At 54.7% G+C, this 20,133-nt stretch overlaps 2 protein-coding genes and 4 pseudogenes across 2 annotated transcripts, besides 12 other annotated features; all 6 read right to left on the bottom strand.

Annotated features, from left to right (window-relative positions):
• Positions 1-2,258: a sequence feature (heterozygous, non-Esmeraldo-like haplotype).
• Positions 587-616: a microsatellite.
• Positions 1,023-1,802, bottom strand: Tc00.1047053511171.90 (mucin-associated surface protein (MASP), putative; the record flags this gene model as incomplete). Its single annotated transcript, XM_804817.1, has 1 exon — positions 1,023-1,802. One exon carries the CDS (start codon positions 1,800-1,802, stop codon positions 1,023-1,025), a length of 780 nt encoding a protein of 259 aa, XP_809910.1.
• Positions 1,407-1,439: a microsatellite.
• Positions 2,259-5,979: a sequence feature (areas not merged during assembly with more than two copies in the genome that could not be assigned to a particular haplotype).
• Tc00.1047053511171.60 lies at positions 4,131-4,784 on the bottom strand (annotated as a pseudogene).
• Positions 5,625-6,749, bottom strand: Tc00.1047053511171.50 (annotated as a pseudogene).
• Positions 5,980-6,129: a sequence feature (heterozygous, Esmeraldo-like haplotype).
• Positions 6,130-6,934: a sequence feature (areas merged during assembly that could not be assigned to a particular haplotype. This can correspond to areas where the two haplotypes were merged or to regions with more than two copies in the genome that were merged during assembly.).
• Positions 6,935-7,162: a sequence feature (heterozygous, non-Esmeraldo-like haplotype).
• Positions 7,163-20,133: a sequence feature (areas not merged during assembly with more than two copies in the genome that could not be assigned to a particular haplotype).
• Positions 7,983-8,014: a sequence feature (AT_rich).
• Positions 8,764-8,808: a microsatellite.
• Positions 8,765-9,054: a mobile genetic element.
• Tc00.1047053511171.40 lies at positions 9,053-11,158 on the bottom strand (annotated as a pseudogene).
• Tc00.1047053511171.25 lies at positions 12,358-15,480 on the bottom strand (annotated as a pseudogene).
• Positions 15,779-15,806: a microsatellite.
• Positions 18,780-20,133, bottom strand: Tc00.1047053511171.10 (dispersed gene family protein 1 (DGF-1), putative; the record flags this gene model as incomplete). Its single annotated transcript, XM_804816.1, has 1 exon — positions 18,780-20,133. A coding segment is annotated over one exon (1,354 nt), but the record flags the coding sequence as incomplete, so codon positions are not given.

The raw sequence follows: 20,133 nt of genomic DNA, 5'->3' as shown, positions 1-20,133 counted from the left end.
CACGGCGACTGCCACCACCAGCAGCAGCAGGGGTCACGGCGGGTGTCTTATTCGTCACGCGTCAGCACACACCAAGAAACACCACACCCGGCAAAGCAACCGGCAGAATGCAAAAGAGAACAAGACCGTCCTTTGCAAAGCCCACGCGCTGTCTCCAGTCATTTTACTGTTCACCCTTCCAGCGCACCTTCCAACGCACATCACGCACACAGGCGAAGAATCCCTGACCAACGTATACACAGCATAGGAGATACACATTGGCACCTGCAGCAGCTGGACGAGAAGCAATCCGCACTTGTCCCAGGCACATTAACCCACACCGCCCAATCGACTGCACGCCTGCCACGTGTCAAAAAATAAATCGCAGACTCCCGTACTCCCTCCTCGCAAGGGATTTCGCAGCCAGAATCATCTGCGTGCGTCCTCAGCAATCACGCCGCTCTACGGAGTATGCATAATGGCGTGTGTGTGTGCATCTGTGTTTGTCAGCGTCTATACTTGCAGAGCAGCTGTGCGCCACAAGAGAGTCAGAAGAAAGCAACGGCAGAGAGAGGCAGATAGCACACACGCAAATTACTCATATCATCACACACACACACACACACACACACACGCAGCCCGCGGAATGGGTGCTCTCAACCAAAAAACAATGAAAAACAAAACAAAAAGCCAAAGCGTGGGACGACCAGCGCACACACTCTCATTGCTCCCGTAAAGCAAAACACACACACAGGGAGGGAGAGAGAGAGAGAGGCCGCCCACTCAATGCAATAAAAACAAAACAGAAACAGTTACGGTGCTCCGCCCATGCAGCCAGGCAGGACGGCAGCGGTGCGTGTCGTGCAAAAGAGAGCACCAACGGGCCTGCATGGGTGTGCATGCAATGTATACAATGGGCACATTATGTGTGTGCTTCGTGGGGTGAGGTGAGGGCGAGAGTCCATGCAAGGGGACACACACACAGGGAGTGAGTGAAGGACGAGTGTGTGTGCGGGCGGTGCATGGCTCTCTCTCCCTCACTCTCACGCGGCCACCACCGCAGCAGCAGCCGCACACGCAACAACAAGAAGAAGCAAAAGAGGGGAGGTGGTGTGGGAGACCGCGGTGCTGCTGTCGCTGTCGCCACTCATCGCCGTTGTATTCTTCGTGGCTGTGGCTTCGACTGGTGTTTCTTTCGGATTGGCTTCTTTATTTTCATTTTGTTTTTCTTTTCTTGTCCCTGCAGCATCAGCTGCTGGATCATCGTCGTCAGTTATTTGGGTACTTTTAAGATTTGTTTTATTCGATGCTGCCTCCGCGCCAGAAGATAAAATTGGCTGCTCTTCACTGCCTGTTGACATCCCCTCTGTGGTGCCGGTACCAGCGTCTTCATGCTTTTTCTCCTCTTCTTCCTTCTTACCGTTACGTTTTTCTTCTTCCTCTTCTTCTTCTTCCTCCTCGTTCGGTTCCTGCTCTTCATCCTTCTTTTTACCAACATCTTCAGCTCCTTGCGTTTGATCCTCGTTTTTCTTCTCTGCGTCTGCCGTTTCTGGTACTTTTGCCTCGGGTTTTATTGCCTTTTCCACTCCCGCTCCGGTTGCGCCTTGCACCGGTAATGACTTTTCTTGTAAAGCCTTCGATTGACCGCTTTGGCGACCTCCTCCAGCGCCACCTGTGGAATTGTTGTCATTTTTAGGGACACTGTCATTAACGGGCGGAGAAGCCGGAGGAACTTGAGGTGTTTCAGAACATCCTCCACCGCCGGCACCGCACCACAGCACGCAGAGGGCACACACCAGCAGCACACGGCCAGTCACCATCATCACGGCTGCACACACAGTCTAGGGAGGCAAAATGAGAGGAGGATGAGAAGAACACACACACACACACATCAGCAGCAGTAGCAGGATGGGAAAGAAGGGAAGACGCTGACATGAGGGTTGTTGTCATGAGCATGGGGGACGCGTGCACGTAGGAAGAACAAGCAACAATAAAGCACCGGACAGCACGCACACAACTCCATGGCATGTAAAACCCACCCGCAGCTGCTCCCAATGGACAGGAAAGAGGGCGCAACAGTGCGGCAGGAACACAAAAATGCCGGTGCAGAAAAGGATCCCAAAACGGCGTAAAAAAGAAACAAAAAAAAACTCTCCCCCACAGTGGCTACATCCAACAACGCAAGTAATAATAACAGAAACAAACACCACGCACGGCAACTCACAGAAGCAGTGAGTTCCTTGTCGCCAACCTTCATGGCTGCCCGCCACCGCACTCCTCGGGTGTCCATCGCTCCGCCGCCTTCCTCCTTCCCGCGGCACTCAATCGGGTCCATCCGCACCCGTCTCCACGCCACACTCAACGACCCAACAGGCAACCGCCCAACGACTGTTGCAGAAAACACACACCCGCGCCAAAGCACGCGACGCAAAACCATTTCACGTGGACCCCGCCGTCAGAAGAACGTCATGTCAACAGTTTGGCCGGCACACGGTACAATCGATCGACGGAACAGAGAAGTAAGGCAGGCACTTAATCAAGGACTCTCCACACACATACACACAATGCTCTTTTGATGCCGCCGCTGCTGCCACGGGCACGGTACCCGAGCGGAAAATGACACGCAGTAAAAAAGCCTCGCAAGAAAAAACAATCCACACGTCCATATGCAAAGCGCCACTCAGGCTGCTGCGGCTGCAGGGTCCGTGGGCAAAAATGCGCCTTACTGAATCCCGCCAGTTATGTCAGTCTCCCCACCCACCAATGTAGCGCATAATGCACGGCGTGCGTCCACAGGCATCCACTCCCGGTGCCCTAGCAACACTTCAGAAACGAACGCAACAGGAGTAATACAACGAGCACCACACAATGCAAAAGCAATATAAACAAAAATAAGAAAATCGAAACCACACAGATCCCTCGCATACGCACACAAACACCCCACGATATCCTTCAAAAGAAGTCAAACAAATGGTTATCCCCAAACCCATTAAAAACACGCATGGTGCCGCCACATTAGCGACCAACAAAAGAGAGAGAGTGCATACAGCATGTCCATGGTACAAAGTATACAGACAAGCAGAGCGCATGTATATATGTGTATACTGATAGGAAATGCCAATTGATATAGGCCTTTCTCTCCTGCACCCACTGCTGAGTGTTGGCACGGCGGCGGCAGCGGCAAGCAGCAGAAGCGGCGGAAAGGGACAAGCCGCAGCCGCATTGTTATTGCCTTGGATCGGAGGCGGGGCATACTTCATGTCTGCCTCCCAACCCCCGCGCACCACCGCCGCTTCATCCACCCTCGGCGGAGGGTCCACAGCGCCCTGCGCGGCATCAGCGGCATCAGGGCTCTTGGGTCCCGTGGCTGCGGCACCGCCACCGTCCTTGTCGCTGGCGGCCTCATCTCCTAATGATTGTCCCACAACAGACGTCACACCATCGGCGGCGACATCGTCGATGTCCGGAAGACCGCTCTCCTTCTCCGCCTCCTGCGGCGCACCCGCGATGTCGCTGGGCAAGAGCACACCGTTGCTGTCGTGGCATCGGGGGTGACTTCCTTCTCCTCTGGCGACGGATGCTTCTGGAGAGCAGCCGTGTCCACATCCTTCGGTGGTGTGCCACGGCCGGTCCCAATGCTCTCCGCAACGGGGACGGATGCCCGTGGCAATCCTTGTTCAGTAGATGCCGGTGGGACCGTCACGCTCCACACCCTCTCTCACATCGCCGTCCCACGGAACCACTGGAAGCAAGCTGCCGCTGGTGACGGATATCGTGCACACCTGCGCGTGGTCACGGCAACTAACGGTCCCCTCATCGTAGGGTTGAATGGCCCACGTAATCGTCGCTCCGTCCGCGCATGGGACACAACGGCCGTTACCCTCTTCAGTCACTTTCAGATGCACCTGCATGCGGAGGCACCGCAATGCCGCATGCATGGCACTCAGATGTATTTTTCTTCCGGGTCCCTCGCATCTGTCGTGTTGGTGGGAAGCGTGTCCAGGCACCACGAAGCGGGCTTGTCCCCAGGCACCGCAGAAAAACATTCTCCCCTCCAAATAACAGCGTCAGCATCCCTCACATCCAGTGCGAGACCACTGATGGAGCAACTGTCCATCGGGCGTTTTGCTGACATTTCATGGATACTCCGTCTACACACCAACCACTGGAATACCAATCCGACGTGCAGCGTCTGGCGGGAATGCTCGCTTTTCAGAATATGTTGGGATATTCACTCATGTTCAGTGCGGAGCACTTCCACCGCAGTAGTGCACAGTTCGAATTCCTCCACCAACGCATCGGCTCCGCCATACTCCACTTCACCCTCATGCAACCCAGTTCAGCCGATGCGGCCAGCGTCAGCTCCGTGCAGTAGACGGCACAACCAATCGATGCCATCCACTCATCCTTCGCGTGGCGCTGCGACCAGTGCGACTCCAGCGTCCTCCCGTCCCCATCGCCATCCTGCAGCTCCATGCCATAAACGTCGTCGCAGTCGTGGGGCTCCTCGCAGCCATCGCGGCAGTCGTCGAGTGCACCACCACCGACAGCGCCGCAGCCACGCACAGCACCATGTCAGCATTGGCAACACCAGTAGAACAATTCCCAGCACGCACCGTGAACCGACTGCAAACGCTGCCCGTGCCAAATTGGGGCACAATCAAAGGACCCTCCATTGGCTGCACGAGCATACGGTCCGCGTGCGGGTGGACAGCAGCAGGGACAACTTCATTCTCGAGAATGATCCCATTCGCAGAGGATACAACGTCATCCTCACAGTGGCGATTGTCATTCGATGAATTCATTGTGTAATGCCGCTCTGAAATGCAATACTTCCTGGTATCATCCAGGTCCCTTGTGGATACGTTGAAGCGGATGGGCGCCCATCCATCCCTCCCAATGACGGTGTACGTCGGCAGCGCACCCAATGCTCCAAAAAGGGCACGTCCCTCACAACGACTCGGAACGAGTTCGTGCAGTCGGCACGCATCACATAGCCAAAGGATCGAGAGCACTTCAAAGTGACAGCAAAGCACCGCTGGCAATCACACCACAAACACCACTTGCAGCACCACCAGCGTTTCAAACTAACGTGGGGTGTAGAGCAAGTAAGCCATTGATATGGGTGTTAGGCAAATATTTCGTGGCTTGCTGAGGCAACAAGCACCGATTACGTGGGAAGAAACAAAGAACAAGAGGATACAAAAAAGGAAATTCGGCCATCTGCAGTTTAAGAAAACCAATCAATAAAAGTAAAATGGGAGCACCCAACCACAACAGAAGCAAAAAAAAAGAAACCAAAGCGTGTGACGACCAGCGCACACACTCTCATTGCTCCCGTAAAGCAAAACACACACACAGGGAGAGAGAGAGAGAGAGGTCGCCCACTCAATGCAATAAAAACAAAACAGAAACAGTTACGGTGCTCCGCCCATGCAGCCAGGCAGGACGGCAGCGGTGCGTGTCGTGCAAAAGAGAGCACCAACGGACCTGCATGGGTGTGCATGCATATATACAATGGGCACATTATGTGTGTGCTTCGTGGGATGAGGTGAGGGCGAGAGTCCATGCAAGGGGACACACACAGAGAGTGAGAGAAGGACGAGTGTGTGTGCGGGCGGTGCACGGCTCTCTCTCCCTCACTCTCACGCGGCCATCACCGCAGCAGCAGCCGCACACAAAACAACAACAAAAAGCAAAAGAGGGGAGGTGGTGTGGGAGACCGCGGTGCTGCCGTCACTGTCGCCAGACTTAGATGTAGCATTCTTTTGAGTGGTGGCTGTTCCTGGTGTTTGTAGTTCCGTCTCACTGGCTGTAGGAGCATCGTCGGTATTTCCATCTTCAAGCCCGTCTTGTGGTTCTTTTCTGTTAGGCCTTTGAACACTGTTGTCAACCTTGTCCTCCTTTTTCTGGATTCCATCACTGCCACTTGTGGATATGGATGTTGCTGTTGTTTCCGCTGGATGACTTGTAGTTGCATTATTCATGGAATCCCGTTGGTCCGTGTCTTCTCTGTTTTGGTTTGGCTCACCATTTCCTGAAGTTTTTCCCGGTGCTTCAGGTGCCGTTTCAGCGTTTGACGATGACGTCTTGCTTGTTGTTTCTCTTGCGTTCTGTGAGACTTTTGGTGCTGTCGGGTTTGTTTCCTCCGCTGAAACGGTCATCGCTGGTGATGGCTCTGTTTTTATTGGTTCTGGTGTTAATACTTGTTTGACTTCTGGTTCTATCAATGCCGTGGGATCGCTGTTGTTAGGGGACAACCCGGTATTCTGCCCAGGATTACCTTTTCCCCCGTTCGCAGTTCCACCGCCACCACCATTAGTGATAGCTTCTTTTTCTGGTGCATCGAGCAACCGTTCTTGCGGAAGGGAATCAAGTGCTTCTTCTGGATTCACTTCATTCGGCGATGCATCTTGAGGCGGTGATTGTGACTCTTCCTGTTTTCCTTTGGAGGCCTCTTTTTCCGGGCGTAAATGTTCCTCAGAGGGATTTCCACCCTCATCCTCATCAAGAAGGAGAGCTGATGATTCCTCATCGGAAGCAGAAACCAAAAGGTTCACTTTCACTTTCATTAGAACTATCAGCCTTTGAACCTCCACTGCCACCATCACTCCCATCTGCGAGAGAAGATTGAACACCACCACCAGGATCGCCAAGAGTTACGGGACCACCAGCAACAACAACGGACGCCGACACCACCGCAGGCACCGCACCACAGCACGCAGAGGGCACACACCAGCAGCACACGGCCAGTCATCACCGTCGCCATCACTCCTGTCACTTGCGTGCAGCCTTCAGCACAAACTAACAACACGTCAACGCAGAGCGCAAGTAAAAGCAAAAGGAAAAACAACTCACACAGCCACGCACCGTCCCATCCAGCAATGAGAGTCACGCACCACCGCAACAACAACAATTAGCTGAGCGCCGTTCAACAACAATCAAAAAAAAAAAAAAAAAGGAAGAGCTCCTCGCCCGTGCACCGTTCCTCACACTCCCACAGTCACTATTACTGTTATTCACTCTACTCAGGCCCTCGCAGGCACGCCACGCTCACTTCAACACGCGCCCCTCCAGCACAGGCCTCGGGATCGTCGGGCCCTCCCAGCACACGCAGCCGTCATGCACTCCCGCTGCGCCGCAACATACGCCACCTCCTCCCTCAGTCCAGCAGCTCCGTGTCCGCCACGTCCCTCACAATCGCCGGCATGCCACGGCCACACACAACACACACAGCGCCACAATGTCGTGCCGCCTCTCCTCCCCAATCATGAGCGCAACGCCCAACAAGTACTGGCGCACGTTCCCCATGCGCTGCAACCACACGCGGATCAGGTTGGCCGTCACGCACTGCATCTCGTTGTCCTTGTGGTTGAAGCAGACCTTCCCATCCTCTCAATCCACGGCCTGGTGCTGCGAGAGGCTGCAGTGAGGTGCCACCTTTGTGGAGGACCTCAATGCGCGAAAACAACTGCCACCCTCATACATCTCCACTCCCTCCACTCACCCGCACAGAAGGACGGTGTCATTGGGAAGAGAAGCCCGCTGCACAACACATACAAGAGGGCACACGCAGGGGCACCGCCATCCACGTCGCACCGCAGTAAAGTGCCATGCGCACAGCACACACACGGCGGCAACAAACGGGACGCATCCAACTCCACAGCGCTGCCCTTTACTTCTCCCTTCCCCGACGGACTGTCGTCCCACACTCACAGTGAGGCACGGCGCACACCATCCGCTCCCCTCCGAGTGCACTCAGCAGGCCGGCGCCCAGTCACCCTCGTGCCATCGCAATGGGGGAACACAAACAATCGTCGTCGCGGACCATCACTGCCTCTAGCAGGAAAGAAGAAAGAGAAATGAAGGCATGTCAAAAGCACAGTCAGCAGAGCGACACTCAACGGGACACAGAGACACACAGTGACAGCAGATACGGTAACTACAGAAACAAGCCGCAGGGATTAAAAAAGAAAAAAAAGATGAGAGTCCGGGATAACTCCTAAAATTAAAAGAAAAAAATAAAATAAAAATTGATTTGGCGGGACTTTTATTTCATGGACCGAGCATCACAAAACGACCAACCGTGTGCTCGTGAATATACATATTGCCCGCACCAACAAAAGGAAAAGCGGAATTAAAATAATTAAAAAAGATTGCACTGTTCCACCAGCCCACACAACATTCTTCACATTTCATGCGGCATCCGGCCTGTTCTTCCAATCCCCATTTCGTGCTGTCCGTGAGACGCACAGCCGCAGGGCCGGCAACACGTGTGGGCGAAAACAAAAGCAAACAAGAGTGGGAACACTTCACTCATTACAGTGTGCAGCAACCGAACATTACGCAAAGAAGAAACAACAGTACCTATTACTCCAGCTGAACTACAGTGAAAAGACACTAATAAGTAAAAAAATTGAGGAAATAAGAGATAAGTTAAAAAGCGTGGTCAATTCGGCACGTATTCTCCGTGAGGAGCCACAAATCCACACTCTGTGGCTCAGAAGGCTGCCACGACCCAAATACAATCCCAGAAGAAGCAGCAACACACAAGACACGCACACACGCACGGTGCTTTTACCAATTAAATCACGCAGTGTCAATTTCACGTCGTTGAGAGAGGCGAGGCGGTCGTCGGGACTCACGCAGCTCCAGACCCTGCAAGGTGACTGTTTGTAGTGGGATTCGTGTCCAGGGGCGTTGTGCCCATTCATTTCCCTTCTGTAATATCCCCAGCAACGTGCTCTCTGACGCTGTCAACTACTCGAATCTTCTCGGGTGGTGTTTTTTTTTTTTTTTTTTTTTTTTTTTTTTTTTTTTTCTTCTCTTACCAGTCGTAGTAACTACACCTCAATTGTGCAGCTCTGGTAAGCGTACGAAGGAATTCAGTAGCAAGGATAACCTTACTCCGCGGGCAGCCATTATAGAATGGCTCCAACATCTGCCCTTCCGGCCCGTAAAACTAAGTAACAACTACTCATCGGGTTTGAAGCATGAACAGCAGGCGCTTAGCTTCCTCTCTAGCAAAGAGTACTAGACCCTGGCACCACGTTGAGGTGGCCGGCTGAGCCAGGGTCTCGGGTGGTGTCGTAGCCGCATCCCTCGTCGGAGCGGGAACCCTGTCCTTGAGTGCACGCATCGCAGTGGAATTCAGTGGGCGGCTCTACAGAAAGACGTTCGTCACCGTCACGTGGGATTCGTGCCCGCCGCACGCGTCAAAGCGAACCCTCAGGACATCAGGTGGCTTCTCGCCCGTTAACAGCACCTCTTCCTCCCTCAGCGACTCGCCATCAACGTCCACAGAGGCCTTGTTGCCTTGCAGCATAAGCGCCACTTGGTATTCTTTCCTCGGCTCCCAAGTGCTGCTCCGTGTTGTTGTCTTGCCTTCGAACGCCGTCTCCCACTTCTTATTGTGGCTGTACGACAGTCCCACGGTATGATTGGACTCAGTGTCCGCCAGCATCGCAGTCAGTGGAGGAGTGTTCCCACTCGGAGTCTCTTCGATGGTCACCGTCGCCACAAGTGTGAAGTCGTGGCTCAAAAACACATGCCGCAAATTATCACCCCGAGTGTTCACAGTCCATATTGCCCTGGACTCAAGTCCCGTCACTTGTAACCCATCGTTGTCCTTCCCTGCATTCGCCACCATCGCATCCAGGCAAAGGTACTCGTCGTTCCACGTGCAATCACTGGCCGCATCGGACAAAACTGCCACCAGACCCGCCGTGGGTATGGTCAATTTGGAGAAGAAAATGTCCTTTTGTGCCCAAGTACTGAGGACGGACTTGATTGCACTCAGTTCATCCGTCAGGCGGCAAAGTGAGATGACACGGCATTCACCGTTGCCCCTCCCTTGTAAAAGATGCAAATTGCCATCCGAGTGCAGCAGGGTGCTGTCGAGCATCCAATTCGCAGCATTGTCCACGGCAACCGGTCCAACAGAAAACGTGCGGTTGTTGTCCGTGACCCAAAGACAGAGCGCAGTGGCCCTTTTCTTCCCCGAGGCGTGCCCTCTCCGAGTGCACAGCATGACCTTCCTTTCCTCAATGGTCGCGGTGATGAGGGCATCCACATGCAGGCTTTCCTTCTGAGAGACTCCTGATCGTGCGTTGACCCACACGGCTGAGAGTGCCCCGATGGCCTCCGTCCACGCTGTCCCCATGTAACGCGACTCGTACACCCTCTGGCCACTCTTGCAGTCAACAATCATGAGAAGTGATCCCTCCCACTCGGTGACGCGGGGGTTAAGGCATTCCGCAGGGGAAATGTACTCAGAGAGCGCCCAGGCACTGCCGTTGTCCGTCAAGCAAATGATCATGGAGCAAACGTATTCTGCTTCACTCTCCGCCATCAGAGGAAACACAAGCGTGCCATCCTCCATAAGAGCACCTGCGCCGCCAGAAGCAATGAACTCCGTCCATTTCCCCTTGTGAGAAGCAGAACAGATCAGTTTCGGGAGTGGTTTGGGGTCGCCCCATTCGATCCGTCCACTCTGCTTGCCACCCGTGGGATTCGTGACATCACCCACAGCCAGTTTCGGCTCCAAGCCGCCCTCCCTCCAACACCCACCTTCGTAGGACACATCCGAGCTTCCCGCAAGAGGAAACACTCCGTCGCCCTTCGTGATTGTTGTGGGGCGGAGCACAGCACCCAAACTCTCCTCTCCCTCCGCTGCACCAAGCACGGTGTGTGCCCTCCATGCATCTTTTATTGACCTCACCAACAACAGTGGACCAATTCCACGCAGAGTCGATGTACCCCGCAACCACATCAGAAGAAAAGGACTTACTTAATGGAGCGCCTTGATATTCGGCATTCATGTATCCTCGGCGAAAGCAGCAATTACACCACCAGCACTGACGAGAGGGTGTGAAGCAAACAAATCCCTCGTCGTAACTGGAACAATCCCATCTTTCGGCTGCACCAGCGTCGTCTGCGGCACAAACAATTTCCTCTTTTTAGATCCCCGCCCTGACTTTGGCACCACAGCAGGCTGCACGGTGTTGCAGCACACCATCACGACGAGGAAAAGCAGTACCGCGGAAGCAAACACACGCCGGGACATGTTAGGCCTCTGCGGCTCACTCTCTCTTCCTTCCCTCCTCCTTCCGCTGGATCCGGTCAAGCGGCGACGGTTGTGTGTGCGGGGTGCCTTCACTGCAGCAACACGTGAGAGCATATAAATATGTGTGTGTGGGCGGTGTGTGCGCTGTTGGTCCTTTCAAAGCCTTACAATTTCACAGTAACAATTAGCGCTTGGTCGTAGCTTCCTTCCTAGCCTGAGTGTGTTTGCGCGCAAAAAATCAAATTGAAGTTTAAAAAGCACCAAAACAGGACGTGGCAGAGAAGTGGGTGGCGCCACCATCCACAGTTTAACACACCAGCGTCGTCGTAACCGCTACAGTAATTATTCTCCCCGTCCACAACGGCTCAAGCACTGCAAGGCCGCACACAGAAGCAGAGACATTGACGTTTGCGCACGGGCCAAGACACCCTCCGGCAAGCAGCACCAACCAACAGACAGACAAAAAAATTAGGAGCAAGCAAAATCCCATGTGCTGTGGGATCCTTGCAAGCAGCGCTCCCTCATCGCAGGACCTTTAAAGCGTTCCTCGCTGCAACATTCCCCAATACCCTCTCAGAGTTTCGGTGGATTTTCCCGTTCACCGGAAGAAAAATGGCGGGATGCTTCGGCAGTGGTCGCGGACACACAGAGCGCACCGTCGACGCGATCAACGAGCGCAGACACTCGTGAAGTGCGATCCCACAACCGCGATCCCTCCATTTACTCTCGTGGACGTGGAGGAGGCATGAAGTGTCCTCTTCTCTACAGTAGTCCTAAAACGCAAAAAAATTCCGCAGGACATCCCGCGCAGCCACGGCCTCCTCAGCAGCCTGACAGTCCACGCCGCCGCACCCCTCCTCAAGAGGTCGCCAGGCCCGGTAAGGCAAGCAAAGGGGGACCAGCAATTTGGTCGGGCGTTAAGCAAAATGAGGCGCAGCAGTCGGGTGAGCGCGGCCCATCCACGTACTCCCCCTCAACCGACCCACCACACAGTCGAATCACATCCCCTGAAAGGAGCCGTGGTGTCTAAAAAAATAGCATGCACAATAGCACTTCCTGCTCTCCTCAATGTAGTGTCATGGCACACACGAGGCATCACAAGAGGGGACAAATCATTGCATTCCATCGGCATAAGCACGGAAATAAAGCGCGGATTTTGCCCCTGTGAAATTACGTCCAAATCGTCTCAGCCACGGAGTTTGTGTCGCCAACCCTCAGGAAGGACTGATGCATCGACCGCCGCTGACCGATCTCCGGCGATGAAACAAAAAAAGCCACCGTCTCTCGAGGTTCGTCATCACCCTTTCCTCCCATTAAAGGGAAAAAAGCAAATTGACGCTGTGGGCGTGTCTAACTGACAGAAATGGAGGAATTGGCTCCAGCCGCGAAACAAATTGAACGGATCCTCCTCCCAAATCCTTCAAAGAGACCGGTCGGACAGTTGCCGAGTTTAACGGCGCGGAGGACAACACCTTGAATGCATGGAGCACTGCAGCAACCTGAATATATTCTGCAATGTCCGCGGTCAATTAATAAAAGTACAACAAAGAGACAGCAGGTTCAAAGGGGCGTGTGAACCTGTCAATAATCACCCGCGCCGGAGGATCGCCACCCCCACCCTCCAAGGGCACCTCAACGACGTCAAATATTTCCACCGCATGGCACCCACCACACAATCGCGTGACATAAAGTACCGCCTTGCAGCACCCCATGCAATGCAGCAATCAAAAACCGTCTCGAACACGGCGTGCGACAAATATACCGAAAGAGGGTGCAGCAAATACCCTCCACATCTCAGCAGCTACAATCATCCAGTAAAAGGCAGGAACGTAAGACAGTACCCACGGACTCAACAAATATGGCGTCAAAAGGCAGCGAGATGACAGATGCCGAAAGGCCCGCATTTCTTCCCCCGTGGCACTTCCACGGATGAATGCAACTGCCGTGCCCTGCGGCCTCTCGACCGCCTCGAGACAACGTTGCAGCCACATGGCAACGGCTCAATGTGGCTGGCAATCAGATCCAGTCGTCGCGGCAAAACAGTACAGAAAGTAGGGTGGTGGGCCCGCACATTCGCCTCTTTGATGCCTGCCTCCACTGCAAGAGTGAAACTCGTCTTCCCAACAGCCGCGCCTTGGATGGCTGAAACACCTGCCCTCACATTGAAAATGACATCTGCAAGCGCCTGTAATTCCTCAACACCGCCCCTCAGAAAAAAACAAACCGGCGCTCAAGCCCTGCAGCCACACATCCTTCGTAACCATTTGCAAACTCGTCATCCAGCAGAAAGACCCAAACAACATAACAAGAGGACCGTCCATTGCTGGCAAGGGAAAAGAACACATCGCTTTCATCCTGCAACAGAATATTATGCCTCCTGCGTAACGCGACCACAAGTACGCGGCGCGCCAACACCGGAACGGCGGGCATGTTGCCCCATGACCCTCCCTCACCACAGAAGTCCAAGAAGTGCAACAGAACATCCTCTCACCAAAGAAAAGGCCCAATGGAGCGGACACTGCAATGTGCGGACCACGCAGCAGAAACACCCTCAGAGAACGAATGCTCTTGAATGCCCTTCAGAAGGGGCCAGCGGGTTGGCCGTGAAGCAAACAGACACCGAAGTGCCACCTGCTCTGCACGCATCCAATGACGCAATTGGGAGCGCGATGTTACAGGGCACATCAACCACCCTGTTCTCGTCTCCGTCTGTGCGGGCACGACAGTCCTGGCATCACCCTTCGCCCTCACAAAGTATTCCACAGGGTCCTTTGAACCAAAGACCACCACACGGCAATATGCCACCGGATAAGTGATCCCCATACCGCACAAAATAACAAAATGTTCCCACGTCGAAGCTCGCAGTGAAAACAAGCACAACTATGAGCAACATGAGAGTTGTCTGTGCTGTGTTTCGTCACAACACTCTGTCCTCCGTTGGTTCAGGCCTCTGCCACACGGCAAGACACAGATTTAACATCACCTACACGCAACAAAGTGAAATCCGCAAGAACATTGTAAGAGTCATGCAGGACGCAACAGCCACCAGCCCACTCAGTAGCTGTTGTGGTCATATTCTGCAAAACACGATCCATGCCCACAGGGAAATTTGTTGTCCAGTTGCACAAATAATTGTTGGGCCAAGCAACGTGGGCCCAAGAAAGACGGCACCAGTCGATATTAGGCCTTGGAGCCGCCAGTTAGAGCCACTGATTGGAATAAACAGCAAATCCACCAGCGGCCAACAAAAACTGCAACAAGACATTCGTACTTGAATCAAAGAACGAATTCGTCTCGTCCAGAAACAAGAAAAAATAAATAATATTTTTCCTCCTCACAGAGCCTTTCACCAATGAAACACCATCATCATATCCGCCCCATTGGCATTACTCAGGAGCACAAGAACTGTGCAATGTGTAGAGGACTCTGCACTCAAGCGGATGAGACGCTCCACGGTGGCAAACAGACTCCTCACAGGCCAAGCATCAACCAGTCGCGAGCAGCATGCCTCTTCATGGGCTCTCCGTTTTGGTTCCAACCGAGACGGAAAGCCTTCGTCGCTCAGCACCAACCCCGCGTTGCGCCGTGTCGTCAAATAAAACAAGTGAGGATGACAGAGCGCATCATCGGGGAAGTTGCCCTCATATGTGGGAAACGGCATCGCACCCGCCGGAAACAGGTGCGCATGATGTCCCTCCACGTCAGCTGCGCAGACTGTCAGCTGAAGGAAAATTCGGTAAAACGGAAGTCAGCGCACTCACCTCCACCCCAGGCAGTTTTATCAGAACAATCAAAGCACAGGGTCGGGAGCTCCACACTTGTTGAGGGATATCGTGACGCTCTGACGCGTCCACTTGCATGTCCACACAGGGTCCTATTTCCTTTTCCTCATCTGCACGCGTCCGCATCGCCTTTTAATCCACATTCAGGACAGAATAGATAGCAAGTGGCGCCTGGTCAGCCAGCAGCGTTCCATTCCTTAAGGCTCAAAATATCGAAGCCCAAAAATCTCCGGCCATCAATCAATGATGCCGTTGACACAATGCCTCCTCTGGCCAACGCCACACACTTGTTCCGGAGTACGTGTTATCCCATGCCTCGCTGACGCCACCCTCAGCATCCTCTACAGGTACACCGTGCATTCACTCCCAAAATACGGGTGTGGACTACACCTCAAGGAAACTGCACAATGTGCCTGCAAACTGCTCGTTGAAAGTTGTCATTGTGTTGGGTGTCGGGGGCAACGCACTCACACGTCGCAGCTCCTCAGGAGATCAAAGAAGATAGCAATCATCATTCAATTGGGATGGGGCTTCGCAAACCCCTTGCGACTTTTGCCCGATGGGGTGCTTCAGTGCATATGAAACGCTGTCTGTGGGACGGAATGCCTATGCGCCCTGAAAAAGCACGAATGAACTCACGGGAGAAGAATACATAATACAACGGAAGCAAAATGCCACAAATAAGAAAGAACGGAGGAAAAATTATATGGAGATATATATACGAAAATAAGCTTTGATCAATGTATAGATATATCGATATGGGCATGAGAATAAAAACGATACTTTATTCTTATTCATTGATGCATGTGTATAGATATGGATATATCCCTTCTTTCCCCTACAATTGACAGATCGCTTGGTTTCTTGGCTTATTCAATTGCTATTTTATTGGCTGCATATGTATATAGATAGGTATTTAGTTGTCGATATTGATATCTATTCAGCGCTGTTGATATATATATATATATATATATATATATTGTTACTATTCCTCGTGTCTTCTCAAATAAATACGAAGGCCCACACGCCAGCCACCATCGCAAAGCACGTCCGCCCAACGATCGGAGATGTAAAAGAGAGCCCCGGCACCCGAAGTGGGAGCCGCAGTGGAGGCCGTGAAGCACACACCACCGCTACGCACCCGCCCCGGGGATAGCGCGGTGGCTCGATAATCCGTTACTGCCAAGAATCAATAAAACAACAAATCACGGAAACAACCAAAAAATGGACGCTATAAATGAGGAAAGGGAGAAGAGGGCAGCCTGCCAGGAGCAAATACGGCCTGCCGCATCTGCTAGGGGCCTCGTGCCTTCTCGCCGCGCGGAGGTACTGCTGGGGCGGAGACCTTTCCAATTCAAAGTGGAGACACACCAATATTTCCGTGAAGCACGACTTCCTCACCTCTCCAATGTCCGCTCCATGCTTTTTTCTGGGTGCCTGCAGAGCCGGGCAGCGGAGTAAATGCAGAGCTGCCTCTCCGCGCAGCTCCGGTCGGCCGGTTTTCACAATGTCCGGTAGATGCCCGTGGCGTGCCGTGCGGTAGCGGGTCAGTCAGGCATTGCTGTGGCACTGAAGCCCGCATGCTGGACGGCAAAGCTAAACTGGTGTTGATCCCATCGGGCTGTCGTCGCCGGGCAACTTGCGTCTTCTCGGCAGCCTGACCCCTCTGCCGTCGTGAAATCGGCGACAGCGTGACGTTCATCAACGCATGTGTGCGTGCCATTTTAGACACACGGCGCACTGTTTCTCGGTGGCATTCTCCTGTGCAGAGGCGGTTTTTCTGTTTGGGTTTGATGTTCTTCATGCGGAGGTTCAAGCCTTGCAGCGCGTGGCTATTTAATCTCCATTTTTTGGTGTCCTGGTTTTCTTGCTGTCGGGTGTTTGTGCCGTGTGTGGGTGGTCAATCCCCCGTCATTCCCCGTCTGCCTGTCACATTAAGGGCACTTACAAAGCGCTTCCTTCGGTGCCGACCGTGGCTCTGTGCTGGAGTGTTCGTGTGCTCGTATGCAGGATAGCGGTCCCGCCTGAGCCTGAGCCCTGAATTCACACAGTACATGCATCCCAACGGGGTGGATGCCGTCAGACCGTCATATTCCTGGCAACGCCCCTTATTTCTCGGGGGAACTCTTGCTTGTGGAAGTGCCGAAGATGAAGTACGATTCCGGGTTGCTTGTCCTACAACGCCATGCGGAAACTGCATGGGGTGGCTTCGGCCTGGGCTGTGCAGTCTGTGGCGGAGGTGCGATCGTTGTGCCGTCTCTCGCTCTCGTCCTCGCTCAAGTGTTGGGCGGTGGTTCCGGTGGGATTTCTGGCGGTTCCGACTCACCGGGAAAGCCGAACTCCCGCAGCGCCTGGGAGAGCGCGTAAAGCCCTGGGCGTTAACCATGTGCGTCACGACACTAGTGCGGCAGCTGTAGTGCATTCCGCACACCGGATAGTCTGCCGGCCGTCGGATCGTGGCGGGGTGGGGTCCAGCGGGAGGAGGAGGCGTTTCCGTGCATATTTCTTTGCGTGTCTGCTGTGCGGCATCCGGACCGCACCAACGGAATGTGCTCGGGATGGCGGGTTGCAGTGGCCGTGGCAGCCATCCGTATTTGTGCGAAACCCCGCTGCGGAGGCGGGCCAGTGCAGCCTCCTCCCCCACGAGTGAGGGTGGCGTCCGTGCGCGTGGGTTCCCAGTCGCCTGCTGCAGTGGAGCGGTAAGCTTCTGGCTTGAGCTGTCGGGCACGAATAATACGTTCGGCCAATGCGACCATGCCGGTGGTCCATGTGTCAATGAGCTGTGCGAGGTCGGACGCCTTCTTGGCTTATGCATCACAAGCTTCGTTCCTGGGCACGCCGCAGTGGCCAAGGACAAACTGCATCCGTGTGCACGCTCCTCGGCGCTGCGGGCGAGACAAAAGGGTACGTCCACAATGTGAGTCACCAGGTGATCCAGAACCGTCGACATTTGTTCGCGTGCCTCCACGGTTCGACGAGTAGGTGCATAGGCGCACGCTGCCGTGGAAAAAGTCTCGGTAAATATCGTGCCCTCCATGCTAACACCACACCCCTCTGTATCTGCTGTGGTGCATGAACTTCGCACGGCCGGAGGGAAATTGGGGAAAAGAAGGAATTCCTCGTGGAGGCTTCCTCGTACCAGCGTGGCCAATCCGCGACGATATCCCTTGCCTGTGGAATGGGGTGTGCCAATTAAATCAAAGGCCGCGCCGTGAAGAGATGTGCCAATAGCCGGAAGTGGCTGTCACACCTCCTGCACACACAAAAGTGCGGGCCGTAACGGGCAACGAATCCCAATGCCGCGTCATCCAAGGCTCCCACGTTCCACGTGCACACCCGAGGGATCCAGCCATGGCGGCGGTGCGTTTGAAGATTATTGTGGAAACTGACTGGGATGGCTTGGTCCGTCACTTCCGCCGCTAAAGAGACATCGATCACCCTGTGCACTCGCCACGCCACGGCAGCCCGAAATCACAGCAATACGTCGCGCCTCAATACATAATCCCGCTCGAAGACGTTACTGGAAAACTGGAGCCCTGCTCCTACTCTGTCGCCGCTTTGCTTCTGAGAGCCGTAATGCCTCCTGCATGGAAACCCACGGTAAGGCAGGGCTGCAATTCATTACTTCCAATAGGCGGTTCACTGTACCCTTTTCCATTGCACAAAATGAGCGTTGACTTCCTCGCACGCAACTCCATGAAATTAGAGTCCGATAAAACACAACACCAGGAGTAACAAGAGCGACAATTCAATCCCCTTCCACACAATCATCGTGGAACGGGAGCAAATCCTGAAAGCACCCGCTCAAAATAAAAACAAATCGATAGAAACAACGACCAACAACACTGTCGGTGCGGTTAACGATGGCTGGCTGTGGTGCGCAGCAAATCCGTGGCCCTGCGCCCTCCCGCATCAACCAGCACCGCACGCCTGCCAGTTCTACGTGTTGCACATCACAGGAGGGTGCGATCACTTTTGCAGCTCGCACTGGATGCACGGTCGAGCAGGCTCAGGGCGTCTGAGCAGGTGTCACCGGACACAGACTGCAACGGCGGTGCGGGTGGTCGGTACGACGACGCGCCGGTGGTGTCTGAGGCGTACGACGATGACGCCCTGTCGTGGAGCTTCCGCGCCTCTTCGTCGCTCTCCTCGTCATCGCGCAGCAGGGCCTCCAGCCCACCACGCCGAGGCTCGCGCAGCTCCTGCCAGTGGCGGTCCTCCACGTACCACACAACGACGCTGTACACAGTGACCGCAAGCAGCACAGTCGCCAGCAGCATCAGAAGTGCCGCGTACGCCCTCACACCGCCGTCGCTCGGCGCAAGGTGGTTGGCCGCGCTGACCACGCACAGCGCCGCAAGGAGCACGAGGCTCGCCGTGCGCATCACCGTCAGGAAGGCCGAGCGCATCATGTTAGTGAAGGCAACCACGCCCGCGCCCGCAAGCAGCACAGCCGCCATGCAGAAGTACTGGACGTGGCAGCCTCCCACGGGCGGGTGCACAGCCGCAATCAGGCCCACCACACACAGCACCGACAGCTGGAACACGCACCAGTACACGTGGCTGCCCCTCATGTTCGTCAGCATGCCGCCGTACATCCGCTGCTGCGCTGCGGGGTACCAATACCCGACGGGGTACAGCAGGCGCTCGTGCAACGGCTTCCTCGAAAACTGCCAGTACTTCGTGAAGCTCGCGCCCACGTGGCGGGCAATGAAGTAGCACACGCCAGCAGGGAACGCCACTCCGTACAGCACGCCAACGACACCAACCACGCGGTGCAGCACGCGAGCGCCGGGCATCGCCAGTGCAAGCACAGAGCCAAAAAAGATGCCAAGGTGCATCGCGTGTGCCACGACGTACGTCAGACTCGGGAAGCGCAACGCCGCCCACGCACTCGCCGCGTCCACGCCGCGCCACCGCTGGAAGGCGGCCGTCACACCGTAGTGCACGCACCCGAACACAGCGGCCAGCAGCACGTTGCCCACCACCATCCACAGCGGGTCAAGGGCAGCGAACAGCGACAGGAAGTACGGCAGCGCAACGGTGCTCGCACGCTCCTGCGCCGAGGCGCATGGCATCCTCGCAAACACGCCGAGTGCCTGCATCTCCAGGATGGAGCCCAGCCCGCCAGTCACCACCACGGCAACAGCCGTCGTACCCGCAACAACGCCGGTGACCGCCGAGAGGGCGCTGGCAGCGGCGGGCAGCGTGTTCGACCTGATCGTGAAGGACCCAAGCAGCACACCCTTGCAGCCGCCGTACACCGCCGCAGCGTCGCAGCGAATGACTATCGTCTCGTCGGCAACA

The sequence above is a fragment of the Trypanosoma cruzi genome, genomic scaffold, assembly GCF_000209065.1.
Source record: "Trypanosoma cruzi strain CL Brener 1047053517063 genomic scaffold, whole genome shotgun sequence".
NCBI lineage: Eukaryota > Euglenozoa > Kinetoplastea > Trypanosomatida > Trypanosomatidae > Trypanosoma > Trypanosoma cruzi.
This window is presented reverse-complemented; position numbering and strand designations above follow the sequence as displayed.